Raw genomic sequence first — 17978 nt, 5'->3', positions numbered from 1 at the left:
TAATGTGAATTAATGTCCTTTGTAATGCCTCATAGCCCTGCATTTATTATTGCAAAAGGGGTTACAGTTTGTAGCCCCAGTCCTGCAAGTTGCAATGCATGGGCAGACCTCTGTACCCACATAGAACCTCACTGATTTCAGTGGAGCTACCATCAAGCTGATGGAGCAACTCATGGAGAATACCTTTCAGGATCATGACCTGACTCTCTGTAACCAACAGGCTTTCAGAGATACATTCTCTGTCACATATCCAAAGTACTTCATAATAATGTTAAGCTCTGATATAACGTATAGGTTTATAAAACCTCCAATTTTGAGTAACAGTAAAATGTTAAGATTGTTAAATATGTAAACAAACAAAAAAAGCACTTACTCCCAAAGAGGATGCAAGACTGTCATCTCTAACATGTGACTCTAACAGCCGTTAAAGAAGCAGGGTTTAGGAACACGTTAAATTCAAATCTGCCATCCAGACACAAAGTATCTTTCAAAACATTAAAAACGAGGCCTACCAGATTCTGCCCATACATTCAGAAGGCAAAGCTCTCAGCTGAAAAATATGGAGAAAACACACATTTGGGGAATTGGCACTGTGTATTCTTTAAAACAACTATACAGATAAACAGAAAACTTTGCATGATTCCATATCATACAAAGATCAAGCACTTTGTGCGTGGCTCTTCTGTAATTTTTACATGTTTTAATAAGACATATTTTGTCTACTTTAAAATAGGCCATATTCACAGTTCCAGTTTATTGTACATATTGTATATTGTATTGTGAAATTTCTTGCTTGTCTTAAATGAGTTTAGTTATAAACTGTGCATGCAGATCTCAAGTGATAGCCTTTTAATAGATGTCAGATACACTTTATTGCTATCCTCTTTTATTTCAGTAACGTTTTAATTAATTCACACTGATTGAATAAATGTACATTGAGACTTGTTTCCTAATGAGGGCACATTTAGAGGAAAGGTTTTGCATCATTCTGATATCCTGTGGGTAATTATATTCTAATTATATGGTGGGGGGAAAAGTCTATAACTCAGTGCTGATATTGTTCATTGGACCCAATTAATTACATGCACATAATGAAAGTTCATGATAAAGTTGACTGGCAGTGAGTTTAAAAATCTTTAACTCAATTGAATCCTAGCCTAGAATGAGTATAGAATTAGACTATAACCAGGTTAGAAAAGGAGTATTGGAATGGGATGAGTGAGTCTCCAATAAGAAAGAAAAGCTGCTCTCTCTTTACAATATGGCTTGTTATACGAAGCAAAAAAGGAGTAAGGCTGCCTGACATCTTGGCTTCTCCATTTTGGTGCCTTCTCTCTCTCTGTTTCATTTTATCAATGTACAATCACACCGTTCTTTCTATCAGTGTAAACAAGTGATAGAATAATAAGATTTTCTCTCTGTCCACTCTAAATCATGTATGTTCCTTTGTGTAACAACAAACCAACCAAATCACACAATATGATTTATACATAATAAATCTGATTCTACTGTCACTTTTACCGCTTTCACTCTGGTGAAACTTCATTTACTTCATTGGAGTTACTGCATATAATTATTTCAATCCACATAAGTGATCTTAAAAACCATAATCCAAACTTTGTTTTTACAAATCAAGGTACAAATTGTAAACCATTATGTACATTGACTTTACAAGGGGTATATTATGAAACTCCACACATCATTGTTTCCATAGTAACTAATCAATTTCAAAAAAGAGAAAGTGGAGTGACATTAAGCTGTATCAAAAAGTGAAAGAAATAAAGTGGATAAAATTGACCATAAAGCAAATTGAGCATAAAGTCGGCAAGTGGTGGTGTGGGGGGTTTATTGCCAGTAGTTAGGATTATCTGCCTAAGTCATTGTTGGGCCATTCCTGAGTGATTTGGTTACTCCTAAAAGTTATTGCAGTAGAAACCTTAGAATACCTCACCCTATTTTACATTCTCTTGCATAAATCAATTCAGATTTTCTTTTATCTGGAAAAAAAACACATTATAAAAGCAAGCTTTATGATACATATTAAAGGTAAATGACTTGGCAATGGCATGACAGGAAATGTGTGACAGAACTGGGAATTAGTTCTCCTGGATCCTATTCCTGTGCCTTAACTTTAAGACTATTCATCTGTTCTTCTCATGTATAGTGTATGGGTGAAATTCACTCTTGTGCAGAGAGTCGGTTCAAAGGCACCTTTTAAACCATCAAAAAAAGATGTTAAGTAGGTCATAGGACTTGTTCAAGGCTTCTGCAGAGGGGCTAATTTCACCCTATTTAAGTAACTTTCATTTACCCTAGTAAGCATTATTTATGTATGTCCTTGCACTGCAAAATGTATATAATAGTGTTGCACACCATATAATGAAACTGTGAGATTAAAACACAGAGAGAGGTATTTTCCTCAAACGCATTATATGAAATTTCAGATTCAATTCTCTGCAAATCTAAAACAGTCGAAAGACAATGGTGTTCTTATCTACAGCAAGAGCTTTTCCATTTCTTTGAAGTCAGATTGAAATTAATAATTGACCTGGAGAAAAGAAAGTATCTTTCCAACTAATTATCTCTATTGCAAACACAGTTCAGTGTTAAAATGAATAAGATGCTGATAAACTGAAATGGCAGACATTCAATCATTTTGAATTATACCTTGCTGCCTGCCCTCCCCATCACTGCTATCCATTCCTAAGTTTGTTTCTCAGATTATCTTCCATTGGATTTTCATACACGTTTATCTTAAATCTACTTTTTCAGTTTGTATCTTCTTTCTTAGAAGATCATGTATTATTGGCTATTATGGTATACGTTTATTTTAGTTTTTAAATGTAAGTAATAAGCCATGCTGTCTTGGGCCTTGCTGTTGATACATTCTTTGAGTGCACTTTGAGTTTTGAGATCAAAGGCCAACTGTCTTCAATCGCTCAAGAAGTGCACCAATGGTCCAGAAATGTGAATACAGGAAAAAAAATCAGTTAGTGATCTTAGTAGGACTCTTTTATTTTTTAAATTTGATAGCTAAACACTTAACAAAAATATCAGACTCCATATTTTGCACAAAGATAGCCTTGTTCTCAAAATAGCTTATACAATAGAGTACAAGGGAAAGAATAATTGATAGAGAAAATGTTCTAAACAACTTATCTGTGCTATTTTTGGGTTACATTCACCAGTACAGTCCAGCTGCTTTGTGGTACTCTCCTGTTGCAAAGCAGTCTCATATTTAATGTAACCAGACAGCTGAGGGAAACCTTGGGAGGCATAGAGAGAGCCTCCATAGTAGCTCTAAGGCTGTCCCCTCTCCTGGCCTCCAATGTAGGCATATAACTAAGGGAAAAAGGTTTGGTCAAGATGTCCAGGTACATGGTCAATCCTGGGCTGCTGGCATTGCCCCTTGGGAATGAGGGCAGCTGGTGCAAGATTAGAGCAGCCTGCTTTTAAAAAATATGTAGATGTAGATGTCAACAATCTCTCCCATCTTTGATCTGGCTCTTACTCTCATTCATGTTTGTGTAATATTATTGGAAATCTTGTAATAAAACAGCTCTCACCATAAATGGGTAACTCATGTTTCTTTGACCCTTGTTAGTCAGTTCCAAGATGCTTATGGCACAGAGTCAGCTTTTGCTGAATGATGCTCTGCTTCTGGAGATTGATGATCAGATGTCCATGAATCTATTTGCTCTGTCAAGTGCCTTCAATACAGTTTATTGCACACCTTAGTGGGAGTAGACAGAGCTGTATTTGTCAATGTCACAATTTCATTTTTTAAAAGGTGTAGTAGGGTATACCTTTGCCTATCAACAGAAAACAGAAATTCTTTCTGTACATGCACACTGTATAGGTTCTTAACCAATTAGTAGAAAAAGATTGTTTATCAGTCTCTCCTGGCCTTGGACTAGGATTCAAAAAACTAAAAGGACAAAAAAAGAAGAAAATATTTACAAGAAGCAAAAGATGTCTCTTTAAACTATTTCAGGCAACACAGACATTCTTTCTCTGAATCTGTAACCAAGTGTTCCAGCCTCATTCTCAGAAATATGAATCCTGTGATATGATAGCCATAATGCTGTGAGAATATACTTTTGTGGAAGTGTGTCAGTAATAGGAATAAACCAGCTCACTTATTTGTTGATTACTTGTTCAGCATGACTGTTGTAACTTAATATTCCTTTTAGTGGATTTCTTTTCCCATTTCCTGTTGTTCTAATGTTTTAGCTGAAACTGTTTTTTTTCCAACAGACTCTACCCACTTTAGGAGTTTCACTCCATGAGGTGCGTAACATAGAGGTGTCCACATATACATAAATGTAAAAGGGTCTGGATATTGCAACATTCTTCTTGCAATAAAGTGCATTTTGGGGCTGGCCTAGTGGTTTAGTGGTGGAAGTGTACATTGTCATTTGAAAAGCCCTATTTCAGTTTTCAGGTTCTTTCTCTCTTATCTGGAGGCAGTGCTTCATGGTACTCAACAAGTGACTCCCTGGAGTGATTGGATGGAACTTGGATCACTCAATATCTAACAGCCAAAGGATAGTTTGACAAAGTAGGGAATGTGAAGAGGAGAAAAAAGGGATATGAAAGGTGGGAAAATGTGTAGAATTAGAGTAACTTGGTGTAACAAGGGTTGTTTTGAATGTTATCAACCTGAAGAATGGACAGAAGAGCAGAACAATTTGATTCCTTAAGCCATCAAAATGTACATTAACTTTTTTAAGTGTTACATTGAGTAACTCTCACTCAACTTCACTCATGTCCATCAGACAAAATAATGTACAGCTACATCATTCATTTTGTATGTCCTAATGAAAAAAATCATTGAATAGAACATAGTTGTAGTATAAATGTCTCCCATCTTGAAAATAAATGTCTGCATTTTGCAATTTCATTTAAGTGTCAGCTTTACCTAACATTAATTTAGAAGTTGTGCACCATTATTCAGAAATGTTTTTATTAAATTATCTCTTTAAAATGCCATTTTTAGTTTTTGATAAAACCTTTGATATCACAGTAATATCCTAATTCTTAAAAAATATCCTTTGTTAATTGTAATTAGAAAGGAACCTTCATTTAGATTTTCTTTGATAGACATATACAAAACATCAGTGCCAGGGAATCTGAGAGAAGATTTTTTGGCCATGAAATGTAAATTTCTTTCTATATTTGTATTAATACATATGTAGAGTAAACAGTCAAGATGTAGGTCATAGTATACTATACTATCTATACTATGAGCCAAATCCTTGTTGGTGCAACACACATAAAAATCATGTGCCTAGCAGCAGGAGCGTGGGATAGAAGGTGGACAGTCCCTTATCTGCCCTTTCCAAAACATTACAGAGAGGACACTCTTCTGGCACCCAGTGACATGCTCTGGTGTCCTATATGTCCTATATCTAAACTAGATGGCAGGAAGTACAGAGATTGCTGAGTATAGGCTATCCTGTGTACATGTCAGACCAAAATAAGGCAATTCGTGATCCGAAGCACACTGCAGCATGCTACTCACTCTGGTTCTGCCACTACATCCCTGCCCCAGCAATGTGACCCCACCATCACTTGGAAAAGTGACAGCAGGTGCCCATAACAGAGAAACACTGTTTTGGTTCTATACATTTGAGATGTTTAGAGTTGCAGTTTGGATTGATGGATGTATTGCAACACCATTTTTGAAGCAGGCATTAGATTCACTGAGGCAGTCCCTGGTGAGAAAGTCCTGTAGAAGTTAATACAAAATAAATATACTTTTTAGAAATCACTGTAAAACAATAGATTATAGTAGATAATGTCTGTTCTGTAGATTTTCATAACCTCTAATGGAGTTCTATAGCAGGAATATAATTTTTCCATTATACTCTATAGAGTATAGAGATGCTATAGAAAACTCTTATATTTCTCTTAAAGCCTGTAGATTTTTCTATTTCCAGTGTGTGGAAAAATTTTATGGTATAACTGCAGGAGAAGCTTTCTTGTTCAGTTAGGCAAATTGTTCTCTAACCCAGACCACAAGTAATACAAGCTGGATAAAGGATGATTCTGGAAATGGAAGTATCAGCCATAGTGCCAACTGAGGGGCTTTCCTGTTATCTGTGTCTCATGCTGGGATTAAAAACAACAACAACAACTGTGCTTGAGGTAATCATCACTTGCTGCTTCTAGTTTGTGAATGATCAATAACAGCAGGTTTGGGCATTGTGGTAAACATCGCTTTTGTCAAGACCGTTCTCAGCAATGTAAAAATACTTTTTCTCTGAGAAACAGCATGGTGTAAAAATAGATTTTTAACAGCACATATTAGGAATAGACCTATTTTTTAAAATAATTTATTTGTTCTCTTTTAAAATTATTTTCTCCTTTATATGTTGGATTTTACCCCTTTCCCTTTCCTTCAGTGTTCTGGAGTTACTATACAATATGTTGCTCAGTTTAACACTGTTTAGAGTTTGAATTCTCTCCAATCCCCTCACTTCTGTCCTTAAACCATTTTTGTATATCAGCCACAGATGGTTTGAAATTTGAAAATACTGCAACATCAATAGCAATATTTGATCTTTTGCACCAAGGTATTACAAAATCCTACTTAACTCCGGTATTTTCTCTTTATGTAGTTCTTATTAATTTTTGAGTGATTGATGATGATGATGATGATAATTATTTCCAAAGTTCTTTAGAATGTTTCTTGTTATGCAGAATTTGTTTTAATATTTGAAATTGTCTCTCTTTGCTCATAGCACTAACAGATTTCCCATTTAGAAAATACTAGTGAGTGGCACAGTAGATTCATGCAAGGCATACCTCTTGTGTGAGATAAAATATGAAAATCAGATTGGTTGTCTCATCCTGGTCCCAATTTGTAAAAATCATAAAAGCCATGCACTGTTGACAGTGTTAGGGGCAACACAGAGAGTGTGTGTGTTTTTCAGGTCAGTGCTGAGGTACATTGCCAAGGCTGTTCAGGCAAGCTTGTACAATGCCTGGCCAACACTGTTAATCTGTCCCTTGAATAAGCATTAAATGTACTTTGATATTTAAAACAACTAAGCTATGTGCCGATTCTTGGGCCCTGTGAAGGGGCATGTCCTCACACTGATATGGAGGAGACTGACAAGCTCTTCTGGGCATGTTCCACACTAACAAGATGCACCTTGAAGGAGCAGCAGATTAAAAGGGGGAACTTGCCACTGGAAGGGGTGGTGAACAGGAAGAAGGCTGCTCCATCCATAGACTGAGGGTAACAGAAGTAGTTCAGCAAAGGAGGAAACAGTCACAAGATGCGCTAAACCCAAAACCGTTCTGATTGTCAGGAAAGCAGTATGTGCCAGGAAGAGGGGTAGAAAGTAAACCCCACAAAGGGGTAATATACTCTGGGAGACTAAGCCCTTAGAGCTGAATATCCAGGGGTTGTCTGAGAGACTGGCCCTCTTTCCAAACAGATCATCCTTTCTCATAAGGGAAAGGGAAGAGGAGGAGCCAATCGTCCGTCCCTGTGCGGTTGCCTCAGAAAGCTTCCCCAAGTGCCAGAGGGTAGACAATGGACGGTGCAGGGAGCCCTTCCCAGCCCACTATAATCCTATTGTACTGGCACAGAAGTGCAAAACATCCAAAAGGCCAACTTAACTGGCCTCTTGAAGATTCTCCCTGTACAGGGAAAATATCCAGCAAGTATAGAGTGCCATATCTGTTCTGTGCTATATACCTGTAGGCTCCTATTGGAGGTCAGAATGCTACTGTCCTTCAGCAATCCCTGGCTACTGAAAAGGTCTCTTTGTGGCCATAGGTGCCAGGTACAACTTAGAGCATCCTGAGCCAACTAGAAGCACTTCTTTCTGCCAGGGCAAGAATGACCCCTGCCCAACCCCTGATTTTGGGAACACAATGATGGTATAAAACCAGTGCTGCCCCCCAACTAAACCCCAATAACAATAGTGCTGTTCAGGCATTGTACTAAGCTGAATGTCTTTCAGCTGTGCCAGAGAATCTGTGTCAAAATCTCTTACTAATTAGTTTAAACTCCTTTAGAAAGAATAGGACAAAATAATTGCAGTGAAACCCCATTGGCTTTGTTGCAAGTACCCCAGGGACTGATTTGCCCCAGTATGTCACATAAGCTGTGGCATTTAATACATTGCTTATTGAGCACAGCGGGGGGAGTGAGGGTAGTGGCACAAAAGTGCCCTTCTTGTGGTTTCCTGCTGAGGTAGTTCTGTGCCAGTCTAATCCCTTGGCTAGTTTAAAGCCCCTTTGCATATCTGGAGTGATATAAAATTAATGGAGCACAGCCCAGGATTGGGGACACAGATTTTAAATAATCAAGATCTGCCATATCATTTTGCATTGTATTTTGTGGACATGTGAAAAAGGACAGGATGGATCTATTTTATAAATAGAAAAATAAATGAATAATACAGAGAACAAGTAGAATTCTTCCTCTTTTTAATTTCAATGATATCACAAAGTTTGGTGAAACTAGTTGATAAACAGTTGAAAATCTGGTTCTCAAATCTCACAGTATTTCTCTTTCTAAAGAGTCATATCTTCTCTGCCTTTCACCCACCCATATGCCCTATACATCAATTTTATAAGAAGTTGCCAACCTCTTAGAAGTCTGATGTAGGTTAGCTATGCTCTCTGTATATTGTTTCCCTGTTCCCCAAAATGTATCTTTTATAAAAGAAAAGATTTCTCTTAAATCTATATAGTCAGTTTATTACAGTACCTGAAAGTATGAGTATATTTTGCCAGACCCAATGAAAGTGCCCTCAAAAAACTGTCTGTCCTGCATCAGAAACAGTTTTCTAGCAATTAGTAATCTTTTAAAGAATTTAATTTTAAATTATTAGGATTTTATGTGATTGGCTTCCACGTTAGAGAACCTAGACCTGGCAGATGAGGATAATACAATGTCAGATTATCTTTCACACCGTTGCATTTGTTTTGTGTTTGGACAGTTGTCATCTATCTATTGCCTAGTCTCTATGGCACGTCTAGTCACACAAATATATGTTGTGTGAAGTATCCAAACATCACATAGTGACTTGACCGAGATCTCATTTTCGCTAATGCGGGATCTGAACGTTTGCCTCTAGTGGAAAAGCTAGTACGTGGTTCCACTCCATCAGCTAGAGTAAACTTGTATTCCATGTTAAAATGGCCTTTTGTACTTTTCTTCTAGGAAAGACAGGCAACTGTGAAAAAAGAAAAGAGTTGCCCCCAGCAAATGAACAAATTGGGAGAACGGACTAAGATGCAAAGAGCAAATTCTGTCACTGTAGATGGACAAGGACTTCAGGTGTGGTGGTGGTTGTTGTTCTATTTATTTTTATATGGGCATTTATAGATTAAGAGAAGACAATACACTAAGCAACCTTAAAAAGGAACCATTTCCTACAGTACAGTATGAATATTTCCAATACTTCTAAGCATTGGAAAATACTACCACTTACCTTACAAAAATGTAAATGTTTCCTTCTCTAAGGATGTCATCTGTGCAAGATTCTCATTCCTGGTTCTCAGCTCTCTAGAATGAGACAGGTGGAACTTCTGAAGCTCTTAAAGTATTTTTAGTCACAAAAATGTACCAGTACCAGGCTGAAGCATGATTCAGGCCCCTCAGTAGCTGATTGTACAGCCTATGTTGTCCGTACATTGCAGATAACACTAAGCTCTGTGTTTCCATTTATCTGATACATAGTGAAGGGACTCTATTTTTATTTATTTTGTAAAGCACCATGCACACACATGGAACTATATGAACAATAATAGAGTAGTACCATGTTTCTTACCAGGATTCAAGCTTGATTTGAAGGCAAAATTGCGGAGGCTTTGTTCATCTGAGCCTCAGTTTATAGTAGTAGGTAGGGAAACAAGCGGAAGATAGTGGCACCTTAGAGCCCATTAGGGTGTTTCCGTTGGAATTTTCAGAAGCACTAAGGTGCAGTTTCAGGTATTGGTTTAACTTTTAAAGTCTTAAATGGCTTGGTTCATCCTGTGTACTTCAAAGTCCCCCTTTTTCCTCATGCAATGCTGCAACAGTTGGCAGTAAAATGACTGTACCTGCTTGGGCAAGGGATCTGGGTGAAGCCAAGCAGAGACAGCTATGATACCTGCACATCAATGCAAGGAGCCTGGGTAACAAAATGTTAGAACTAGAACCAGATATTATAGGGATAATGGAAACACGGTGGAATAGTAGTCATGCTTGGAATACAGGTGTTGACGGGTATGTGCTGCTCAGGATGATAGAGATAAAGGTAAAGATGGTGGAGTAGTATCGTATACCAATGGTGAGGTAGAAATTAGAATTGGTGTAAGGATTAAATGAAATCTGTTTGGTGTAAGGGATAAAATCAAATCATTTTGGGAAAGAGAGGCAACAGTGGGATGATGCTTGGGGTCTGCTACAGATCTCCAGAATCCAATTTGTATAAGGACAGAGACTTCTTTAACATTTTTAATGAAATAAATACAGCTGGGAATTGTGTGATTATGGAGACTTTAATTTCCCAGATATAGACAAGAGGACAAGTGCTACTAATAATGATAGAACCCAGATGTTCCTGGATGTGATAGCAAACAGATTTCTTCACCAGATAGTCACTGAACCAAAAAGAGGGGATGCTATTTTAAATTTAGTATTGATAAATAGCGAGAATTACTTAGAGGGCAACCTTGGTTTGAGTGATCATGACTTAATGCAGTGTAATCTAAAATTACATCTGCAGCTGGGGACCTTGATTTTAAAAGGGCAATTTTTAAAAACATTAAAAGAATTAGTTAAGGAAGTTAACTGGACTGAAGTCAAGAATCTGAATGTGGATGAGGCTTGGAATTACTTGCAGAAGTTATCTAGAGCCTTCACCCAAGCAAGGGGGAAAAAATTGTAGAGAAGAGTTGCAAACAGAACTGGCTGAACAAGCTTCTCAAACAAAATATTAAGAGAAAGCAGAAAGCCTGCAAGGAATAGAAAAAGAGATGGATCATAAAGGAAAGCTACCCACTGGAGGTCAGAAAGTGTAGGGGAAAAATGAGAACTGCCAAAAGCCAAGAAGTGTTGGAGTTTACAGAGGAAATTAAAACCAACGATAAAAGGTATTTTAGCCATAGGAAGGAAACAAGGAAAGAACTGGAACCACTAAGGACAGAGGATGGGTGGAGATTAAAGATAATATAGGTGTAGTCCAACTTCCAACAGAATATTTTGCCTCAGTTTTTAGTAAGAATAATGAGGAGTTTGGGGGGCAGTAGCAGGTGGCTAATGGGAATGAGGATATGAAAGTAGAAATTACTACATCTGAGGCGGAAGTCAAACAGCTTAATGGGACCAAATCAGGCCTAGATAATCTTCGTCCAAGAATATTAAAGGAACTGGCACATGAAATTGCAAACCCAATAGCAAGGATTTTTAATAAATCTGTAAACTCAGGGTTGTGCCCTGTGACTTGAGAATGGCAAATATAGTACCTATGTTTAAGAAAGGAAGAAAAAGTGATCTGGGAAACTACAGTTCCATTAGTTTGACTTCAATTATATGCAAAGTCTTGAAACAAATTTTGAAAGAGAAAGTAGTTAAGGACACACAGGTAAATGGTAATTGGGATAAAATACAACAAGGTTTTACATGACCTTATAAAAGGTCATGCCAGACCAACCCCAATCTCTCTCTCTCTCTCTCTCTCTCTTTTTTTTTTTTTAAGATAAAATGATTTTCTATACAAAGGTAATGCATTAGATCTAATCCACTTGGATTTCTAGTAAGGCATTTGATACAGTTCCATTTGGGAAATCATTAGTTAAATTGGAGAAGATGGGGATAAACACACAAATAGAAAGACAGGTAAGGAACTGGTTAAAGGGGAGGCTACAGTGGGTCATGCAGAAAGGGGAACCTTGACACACAAAGTTGGAGTGTGCTAATAAAATTTGTAGATGTCACAAACCTGGGAGGTATTGCCAATACAGAGAAGGATGAGAATATCACATATGATAACTTGAATGACATTTAAAACAGGAATAGAAATGGGATGAAATTTACTAGTGCGAAATGAAAGGTCATGCATTTAGGGACTAACAACAAGGATTTTTGCTATAAGCTTCAGATGTATCAGTTGGAAGCAACAAAGCCAGAGAAAAACCTTGTCAATTGCAGGATGATTGAGAATTGCCAATATGGTGTGGGCATGAAAAAAGGCTAAAGAAATACTAGGATGCATCAGGAGAGGTATTTCCAGTAGAGAAAGTGGGTATTATTACAATTGTACAAGGCTCTAGTGAGGCCTCTGTGACATTTACTCCATATTCTTTATGAAAATATGCTTATGATACATATATGACATAACTGAGATATACTTAATGCAAGATGGCTCATGAAAGATATGTTTGGAAAGGTTATGATTTACTGAATATAATTATCCAATTTATATGCCTGTATCATTTCTGTATCTGAAGTTAGGAATATTAATTACATATCTGTATTTCAAATGTGTTACTTTGGGTCTCAACCCCAACCAGCCCTTCAGGTACAACAGTGGAAAAGCCAGATAGGGCTAATGGGCCATTATCAGAGACAATGGACTGTGAAAAAAGTTAGTCTTCCTGTGGACGCTGGAGACAGCCTATGAGCTGTGGCTGCTACAGCCATGCAGAGACAGGCGTCCAAGTCACTGGTACTTCATACCCCTCCTCCCCTTTTGAAATGTCAGTGGTTTTTCACTAGAAAACAAAGGATTTCCTCCTTGCACAAGAACTATATAAGACAGGGGAGTGACATCATCATGGGTCTCCTCTGCCTCCTCACCCAAAGAGACACTGAAAAACACTGGGAGGCAAGAACTGAATGGGGTGGGGGAGAAGGGTTGAACCCAAGGTGGGTTAAAAGGGCATTTAGCTTGTGAGTAATAATACCTGAGGTCTCAAGAGGGAGACCATTGCAGTTGCCTTTCAGGACTTCCTGTAATCTGCCTTCAGCAATATCTAGGGTGAGAAATTCTATTTGTAACCAATTTCTTTAGTGAAACTAGCTTAGTTTGCGTGTTTCGTTTCATTTGCTTAGTAATCTGCTTTGTTCTGTCTACTGCCCCTTTTGCCACTTGAAATCTGCCTTTTGTAGTTAATAAAATTTGTTTTGTTTATTATTAAACCCAGTTTCTGTAATTTCTAACTGGGTGGTGGGGGGGGGGGAGAAGTTGTGCATAGCTTCTTCCACAATGAGGGAAGAGGCGGATTTTATAATATATCTTTGGTTCTGCACTCCAATGGAGGTGGACATGTGTGTGCTAGGGAAGTCCCTTAAGCTGAGCCTTCCCAGAACTGATCTCAGTGGCTGTTTCGTTCTGCAGTTGGGTGTGTTGGAGGAGGCTTAATAGCCTGACTCAGCAAGACAGGTAAAAAGGGTGCCCAAACTGGCATAAGAGGTGGGCTCAGTGGTATCTCAAGGAGTCCAACCTGTCACAGCCTCATCTGGAATACTGTGTGCAATTCTAGTTTTCCGTGTTTAAGAAAGATGAATTCAGATTGGAACAGGTGCAGCAGAGAAGGGCTACTAGGATGACTAGGAGAATGGAGAACCTACCGTATGATAGGAGATTTAAGGAGGTTAGCTTGTTTAGCTTAAGAAAACAAAGGCTATGGGAAGATATGATTGCTCTCTATAAATACATCAGAGCGATAAACATCCGGGAGGGAGAGGAGTCATTTAAGTTAAGGGCCAATGTGGCACAAAAGCAAATGGATATAAACTGGCCATCAATATGTTTAGGTTTGAAATTAGACAAAGGTTTTCAACCATCCAAGGAGTGATGTTCTGGAACAGCCTTTGAAGGGACATAATGGGGGCAAAAACCTAATGTATGTTGTGACAGACCCAGGCCAGTGGGGTACAGGAGTCTGGTAGAGGGCAAATATACTGGTCACTGGATGAGTAGTTTTCTGTTCCCTGAGTGACCAGAGCAGGGGCAGCACTAGAGTAATCAGGAACTTGCTAGAACCAATTAAGGCAGACAGGCTGATTAGAACACCTGCAGCCAATCAAGGCAGGCTAATCAGGGCACCTGGGTTTAAAAAGGAGCTCACTCCAGTCAGGAGGGGGGGGGGGAGCCAAAGAAGAGGAAGTGCGTTTGAGGAGCTGAGAGCAAGAAGCTGAGAGTGAGAGGGGGTGCTGCTGGAGGATTAAGGAGTACAAGCATTATCAGACACAAAGAGGAAGGTCCTGTGGTGAGGATAAAGAAGGTGTTTGGAGGAGGCCATGGGGAAGTAGCCCAGGGAGGTGTAACTGTCATGCAGCTGTTACAGGAGGCGCTATAGACAGCTGCAATTCACAGGGCCCTGGGCTGGAACCCGGAGTAGAGGGCGGGCCTGGGTTCCCCCCAAACCTCCCAACTCCTGATGAGACACAGGAGAAGTTGGCCCAGACTGTGGGGAAGATCACTGAGGTGAGCAAATCTACCAATAAGCGCAGGACCCACCAAAGTAGAGGAGGAACTTTGTCACAGTGTCAAAAGTGAACTTGGTATGTTGATGGAGGGGATAGTATGATGAGAGTGCCTAAAATGCCATATAATCAATCCACGACTCCTATCAGCAAATACTTCAAATGGCTGGAGATAGAACACTAGATGGGAAGGGCTCTGAGTTAATACAGAGAATTCTTTCTCAGGTTTCTGACTGGTGGGTCTCACCCATCTGCTCAGGGTCTAACTGGTCGCCAGATATGGAGACGGGGAAGAATTTTTCCCCAGGTCAGAGTGGCAGAGACTCTGTGAGGTTTTCACTTTCCTCTGCAACATGGTTTGAACTAGAGTAAATGATTCACTCTCTATAACGTGAAGGCATTAAATCAACATTTGAAGACTTCAATAACTCAGGCAGAGGTTATGGGTCTATATTATAGGGTGGACGGGTGAGGTTTTGTGGTCTGTGATGTGCAGGAGGTCAGAGTAGATGATCACGATAGTCCTTTTGGTCGTAAAGTCTGTGGATCTATGAGATTCTCCAGATCTGTGAGGCTTTTAATTTTTGAATTTATTTTATAGTTCTTCCTAACAATGTTTATATAAGGACTCAGATTTGGTTAATAAATTCAGTAAATATAGTAAATTGTCCATTCATATTGTTGTCCTAATTTTCTGTATAAAGATATCTGATGCTAAATTTTTGTAGGTGGGTAATTAAGGTTAATATGTATTTGTACTACTTAATTACACAGTTAGATAACAAATGCTTATACTTTGTTGGATCAATAATAATCTAAGACAAAAATTTTATTTTATAATGTTACCATCTCCCTATAAAATATAGAAACTGCCATCAGTAATTTACTCAAAACAGGTGTTCAGGCAGTTTAACTTGGAAGACAAATATTTGGATCAGAAAACTTAATTGGCACTTATTTACTGTTTTATGTTCTCAAAACACTATATAAACATTAACAGATCTTCACAACATTTCTGTGAGATTAGTAATATTGTCCTCATTTTAAAGATAGATCTGGTCTTCTCCTATTGAAAACAATGGCAAGACTTCTACTGCAGGTTTGGGCCCAGATAATTTAAGTGACCAGTTCTGTAACTTCAGGAAGGCCTTCTTTAAATTAAATTAAGGCATGAAAACGTTCACTAATTTAGTCTAAATCTCAAGTTGCATTTTGAATTATCTGGAAATGTCTACATTATTTAGAAAAGTCATTTAGAAAAGCGATAAGGAATTAATTGAAAGAGACCTAATTTTTTTCAGAATGGAACAGAATAGAAATTGATTGTTAGGCTATTTAGATGGTCCAGGAACTTTTACCTATGATAATATAGTTGGACTTTGAAATATAAAAGCTTTGAAAGGGAAATAATTGCGTGTACGAGATTTATTTTTTTTGTTTGGAAAAGTATCAAGAAAAAAACATAATCACAGAAGAAAGTGCAGGTAACTCAGTGGCACTGAGGATCTGTGCTACTTAGAGAAGACTATTAATCATAGTTAAGCACATTAATCTTGCTTCTTTCTAGCTAACCAGCATAATGATCAGGATTATTATTTCTAATTAGAGGAAGTAATAGATCATGTGTAACCTTAAGATGAGTCTCATTAATTAACCTGAGTCCTAAGGGATTTCAGGTAGATAGTCCATCTTTGTCACAATGAGTATCATTGGTTTACACTTAGTTCACAGGAACAAACATAACTGGAATTGGACTAAACAACTAAAATTGATTAAAATTATAGATAAGAAATAAATATATGACAATCCTTAATATATCCTGCAATTTTATATCCAAAGTATACTGATCCACAAACATCCAATGCATACTCTGTATAGGTATGTTGGGCCTGCTTCTGATGTTGTATTGGTTTTACACTTGGGTAACTACAGTAACTTCACTGGACTTTACCCTGGTGTAAAGTAGATCAGAATCAGATCCACTTTGTATATAATTATAGATGGAACTGATAGTACTATCTATAGGTAAGGTTGCCTGACACTTTACCATTTCAGAGAATGAGATTAAGGAGAAATACTTTATTTTGCCAATGTTAAAAAAATAAATAAAAAAGAGTATAGTTACTTCATTTAGAAGCACTATTGTCTCAGTACTTTGGAGCAAGGACTTGAATATTGATAGAGGAAACCGAATTTTTTGTTCGGTATGTGCATTTTGCTGTCTCCATCAAAAATCAACCTAATCTGGCCAATTTATAAACCTCTGAAAAATCTCAGTTTGTACATACTCAATGGAGACTTGTTAGAGTTTAGCAAAAAAAACTCCCTGAAGATTCCATCTGCACTGAGTATGCTCCAGCCCACAGCTACAGGAGCTGAACAGGATTTTGCCATGGGGATCAGATATAACAGCTGAGAGCAGGGACACTCTTAATTCTGGCTTTTGCTAACTTGTGAGTGCTCAACTTTGCAACCTTAATGTTCGTTTAAGATGTTTTCTCATGTAATGTTTGTATAAAATGATGTGGAGAACTTTAATGTAAAATTGTTACTTAACGGATTGAAAAGGGATACAGGATCAGATCCTCAGCTGGTGAATATTTTCATAAATTCATTTATGTCAATCAATCTATGATAATTTACATCAGCTGGGGACGTGCCCCATAATATCTGAAAGTGCAGAGCAATTATATTGTCTACTAAGGTGGTGATAGTTTTGCATCTAAGCTAAAAACTGATGTCAATATCTGTTATGTTACATCCCCAACTGAGGGAGGGGAAGCAGATAGAGAACATTCATTTCTCCAATATTCTTATTTCTATCTTTGACTGATACTGATTGCTATACTTTTTTTTAAAAAAGCATGGTTTTATGTCATTTCAATTAGTGAGGGTTAGTAACGTGAAAAAAATACTGATCATCTTGTGACATCACCTTTAGGGTCAACATTTCACATAGTTTAGGTTTAGACACACCTGGAGACTTGGCTGAAAACATACCCCAAAGGACTGGGAATGCTAGTTTTAAATTGTTGAAAAAAAAAAACTTTTTTCTTGAGATACTGTGTTTTCTTTATTGCTTTTCTGCCATGGGATATACTTGCTCTCTCAGATCAAAGTAATTAATTTCTTGCATCAGCAGATGTGTACATCCTTTATTTAGGTATTTGCCAATGCTGAATTGATTTCAATGGAACTTACGTTTAAAATGGCAGCACAACAGTATGCCAGAGCAAGAATAATAAATGACACAATTTGTAAAAACTCAGTCAAAAGGGAATCATTGCAAATTGTGGAATTGTTTCAACTGGATTACAGTTACAGGAGCACAGCCTGAGTTTGCATTAAGCTTGTTGCTTTCTGTCTACTGTAGGATAAATCGAAGGCAACACACAACATTAACGAATGCATGTGTTATTCCCTACTTTTAGATCACTCCAGTTCCAGGAACTCATCCACTTTTAGTTTTTGTCAACCCTAAAAGTGGGGGTAAACAAGGAGAAAGGTATGTTCTTTACTTTTTTTTATTTTAAAAGTG

At 37.8% G+C, this 17978-nt stretch overlaps 1 protein-coding gene across 3 annotated transcripts in view; it reads left to right on the top strand.

Moving 5' to 3' along the window:
- DGKB (diacylglycerol kinase beta) overlaps nucleotides 1-17978 on the top strand; it is a 495108-nt gene that overhangs the window by 164003 nt on the left and 313127 nt on the right. For 2 of the 3 annotated variants that reach the window (XM_032784098.2, XM_032784096.2), the window contains exons 13-15: nucleotides 4258-4290; nucleotides 9188-9304; nucleotides 17872-17945. In XM_032784098.2, coding sequence (XP_032639989.1) covers nucleotides 4258-4290; nucleotides 9188-9304; nucleotides 17872-17945 — 224 coding nt within the window. The remainder of the gene's footprint in view (nucleotides 1-4257; nucleotides 4291-9187; nucleotides 9305-17871; nucleotides 17946-17978) is intronic. The other variant, XM_032784097.2, reaches the window with a different exon arrangement.

The sequence above is a fragment of the Chelonoidis abingdonii genome, chromosome 2, assembly GCF_003597395.2.
Source record: "Chelonoidis abingdonii isolate Lonesome George chromosome 2, CheloAbing_2.0, whole genome shotgun sequence".
NCBI classification, from domain to species: Eukaryota; Metazoa; Chordata; order Testudines; family Testudinidae; genus Chelonoidis; species Chelonoidis abingdonii.
This window is presented reverse-complemented; position numbering and strand designations above follow the sequence as displayed.